Below are 3,972 nucleotides of genomic sequence, written 5' to 3'. Positions count from 1 at the left end.
CATTTTTCAACATTGTATACCACTATCCCACAAAACAAACTTGATTCATGTGGCTTTTGTAAACATACGTGGTGAACAGAGATATACCTACATATCTATCTTCAGAGGTTCACGACAATTTGTCAAAAATGAAAGCAAATGTCATTTGAAGTTTACCGAGAAAAAAAATATGTGAAATGCTGAACTTCGCCAAGAGGTAGGCATCCCCATGGGCACCAATTGTCCTCCCCTCCGTGCGGATCTGTTTCTTTATGCATATGAATCAGAATTTTTGCTTGGGTTGGCAAAATCACAACAAGGTAATTTGGCCAAGAAGTTTAACTGAACCTCTCGGTACACCGATGATTTACTATCGTTCAATAACCATCAAATAGCCAATTGCCTTCCACTGATTTACCCACCTGAACTTGAAATTAGAGACAAGTGAGACCGCCTCAACTGTTTCATATTTAGATCTATGCATAATGAGTGACAAAAAACTCTCCACAAAGCTGTATGACAAAAGATATGATTTCAACTTTCACCTAGTCAATTTCCCTTTCATGTCGAGCAATATTCCAACAGCTCCAGCCTTTGGTGTTTACATTTCACAACTGTTCAGGTACAATCGAGCGTGCTCTTTTTATCAGGATTCCAAAGAGCGTCGTACCACTCTTGCTCAGAAGTTGTCTGATCAAGGTTACAACATTCAAGGCCTCAGTAAAGCTTTCAAGATGTTTTATGGTAGGCATGTGGAGGACATTACGGAAGTTTAATGATGTCCGCTGCAGTCCCTATTTGACTTATACCAAACGTTCCCCAATTATTCCAGGTGAACAAATGACCAGACTTTGCAAATGTTTATCACGGGTGCCACCAGTGGGGCAGGAAACGTTCACCTTCTCGCGAACACCTGGTATCATCACTATTTCATCGTGATTCATAAACACATGCTCTGTCATCGCATCGCGTGGTGAGAATCACTGGATTGTCTGGTTCAGACCAAATTTGTTTACAAACAACATAATACAGCTGTAATACAAATATATCATGATATAGTCACAATTGCACAATCGACTCTGGGTTTGGCAGAGATTTCCTATGAATGTGGAAAGGGGTTTGTCGCTTCTATCCATTATGATGAATTTATCTGCTAAAAACAAATCAGTGGAAATAGTTGAATTATCATGTTTTATTTCAAGTTTTTCGATCTCAGATAAGAAAGATTATTCATTTAAAGAAAAGACATATGAGTAACAGAGAAGAAGGTATTGGCTGCACGATGTTTGTCAGAATAGCAGGTTTCATTTAGTGGCATCGTGTTCGTTTGAACTTGATGAACAGCCCAGTCAGAAGTAAGGTGATGGCGCACAGTCGTTGTAAATGTGGGTTCATTGATGAAGAACACCATTGTGTTGATGAAGAACTCCAGCTTGAACTGATATCCATGTGTGGTGGCAACATGATAAATTATAGCAATATTCCATAATTCATGTTTCCACAATTCCCTTCATTTATAAATGTACTGATTCTGGATATCAAAACAAATGTCAGCTGATTGTGTGCAGGAATTTCAGTTTCTTTCTTAGTTCAATAATATTTGACCGTAATTGTCATTTATGAAAATGAAGCGCTCAAGCAAAACATTTGAGCAAATCTTATTTCCTTCTTCATTTTATGATATAGACTGGAATATGCTTTCGCCATATTAGATCCAGTGCTGTCGTTGTAGAAAGGTTTATGTGTTATAGAATGTCGTGACACTATGTGGCTGCTCCACGAATAAAGTTGGTAGGCTGTGAAGGGTCTTTCATTGTAAGGGAAAGTCCACTTTGTCCATCTAGTGCGATTGAAATATCAACTTTCTTACCATTTTTCGGACGGTGATTTCGAATGAGAACCGTTTCCAGAGGAGCATTTGACCGTACCCGCTTGTTGACAAAAACTTGTGATGGATCCTTGTTCTGTCCTCCCTGGTTGCCTGGGTTTCGATTTGTTGGTTTTTGAGTCCTGGGTTTCACCCTACTATGGGTTAGGGGATGAGCGGATGGTTGACGCTGATTAGAAGGGTTTTGTCGTGAGTGGACATTTGGCCCCTGTTTACGTTGATTCGGTTCTTTATGATGTTGCGGGACAGGTTTGGAGCGCATATGTGTTTGTTTGGAAGGAATATTAGGCTGTCGAGGCTTTTGGTTGTTCTGGCGGATGGAGTTGCCACGTGATTGCCTCTGTTGAATAGATTGAAAAGTAGACTGTGGCTTAACTTCTTCGGTCCTCCGAAGGGCGTCAGACTGCAGAAGGGGATCCTTACGGTTTAATGTTCTAGGTTTATTCATCTGAAGATTTTGCCCTTTCTGATTCGACTGACGGTTGTTGCTGGCAGCAAGGCCGTTTGGTTGTATATTTGTGTTTCCTCTACGGCTTGTCTGACGAGAAGAAGTTACAACCCGACTTGCTGGAGAATTAACTTCTCTTCTCTGGCCACCTCTTGATGAACTTACAGAATTTGATTGCTGGTTAGAGGTTCGTCTCCGTCCTGTTTTAGGACTGGTATTTGGAGTTTGACGATTTAAACGTGACGCCGAATTGCTCTGTCTAGTTCCAATACGCTGTCTGTTTGAATTTTGTGACGGTTTCGTCTGAACGCCAGGACGAAGTGAGGTTCTCTGATTACCTACTTGCCTTTGGGTCGGGGTTATTTGATCAGCAGATCGTCCCCGGGTTGTTGATGCGTGGCTACTCGGGGGCTGACTGATCCGGCCATTGGTAGTCCGAGCTGGACTCGTCTGGCCTTGAGGAAGCTGCCTTCTTCCGCCATTAGACTGTGGGCGTTGAGTACTCCTGGGCTGGATGGTACGTTTAGGCTGTCTGGCAGATGATGACTGGGCGGCCGCTGAGGTTGAAGGACGTTGCTTTTGTTCATTAATACTGGCACTTGTAGGAGTCGGAGCTTGATTCTGATTAACCTTAGCTGCTGGGGAAGGAGCTGCAAACGGTCCACGATTTGCAAGATGCCTCATGTTTGCATGCTGACTAGTAGTCAGACTGGGATTACCAAAAGATACTAACTGATTCCGAAAACGTTTAGGGGTCTGGGTGCTCCTTGATGGCGTCAACACAGGAGGGGTAGGTTTCGTCTGTGTGCTTCTTGATGGCGTCAACACAGGAAGGGTAGGTTTCGTCTGTGTGCTTCTTGATGGCGTCAACACAGGAAGGGTAGGTTTCGTCTGTGTGCTTCTTGATGGCGTCAACACAGGAGGGGTAGGTTTCGTCTGTGTGCTTCTTGATGGCGTCAGCACAGGAGGGGTAGGTTTCGTCTGAGCCCTGATGGAGTTTGGTGGGTTCTTCTTTGACAAAGGTTTGGGGGGTCGAAGCAAATAAGGGTTTACTATGAACGCCAAAATTGACCGCATTTGTTTTTGTTTTATAGCATATTTTGCCATTATCTTCTGGTAGGGGGTAAAATTCATTGGAATGTGACCCTTTTCTCTCTCAGATACAGATATCATATGTGCCAGTGCGTCTTTTAGGGTCATTGGTGTGTGGTCCCCTATTGCTCGGCTTGAAACGTGCTTGTAAGGCCCTTGCCTCGCAGGCATGTAAACGGTCGGCAGGCCTTGTGGTTGTGCATATGCAGAAAGAATAATTCTAATGTACTTATTTAAAAGCCGGTCGATTTCTTCAGTTCCATTCAAACTTTGTTTTGCATTTCTCAGCACCGTGGCTATATTGTCCAGAGCTTTAGATATCTCCATTATACTGACCAATACATTTTTAAAATGGTACTTGTGAGATTCTTTTCTGTCCACGCCTTGTTTCTGAAGGGGAACGGGTTTGCTTTCTTTGATAACAATCAAAGGTTTGTGTTTTTCATATTTCATCCTGGACGCTTCTGCAATTTGCTCTACAGACTTCCCTGTAGCGAATATGCGAGACCCTTTCGTAAGATCATTACTGGTTTTACTTGGGGTTTGAAGTTTCCGTAGAGGCCCA

The 3,972-nt window shown here is 42.9% G+C and overlaps 1 protein-coding gene across 1 annotated transcript; it reads right to left on the bottom strand.

Moving 5' to 3' along the window:
* Window positions 1-1,742: 1,742 nt before the first annotated feature.
* On the bottom strand, window positions 1,743-2,999 carry LOC124270234 (putative uncharacterized protein DDB_G0290521). The gene has a single exon (XM_046705272.1). The coding sequence runs from the start codon at window positions 2,997-2,999 to the stop codon at window positions 1,743-1,745; it is 1,257 nt and encodes a 418-aa protein (XP_046561228.1).
* Between the last annotated feature and the right edge of the window lie 973 nt (window positions 3,000-3,972).

Source organism: Haliotis rubra, unplaced genomic scaffold, assembly GCF_003918875.1.
Source record: "Haliotis rubra isolate DU_JTF1 unplaced genomic scaffold, ASM391887v1 Scf150, whole genome shotgun sequence".
Lineage (NCBI taxonomy): Eukaryota > Metazoa > Mollusca > Gastropoda > Lepetellida > Haliotidae > Haliotis > Haliotis rubra.
This window is presented reverse-complemented; position numbering and strand designations above follow the sequence as displayed.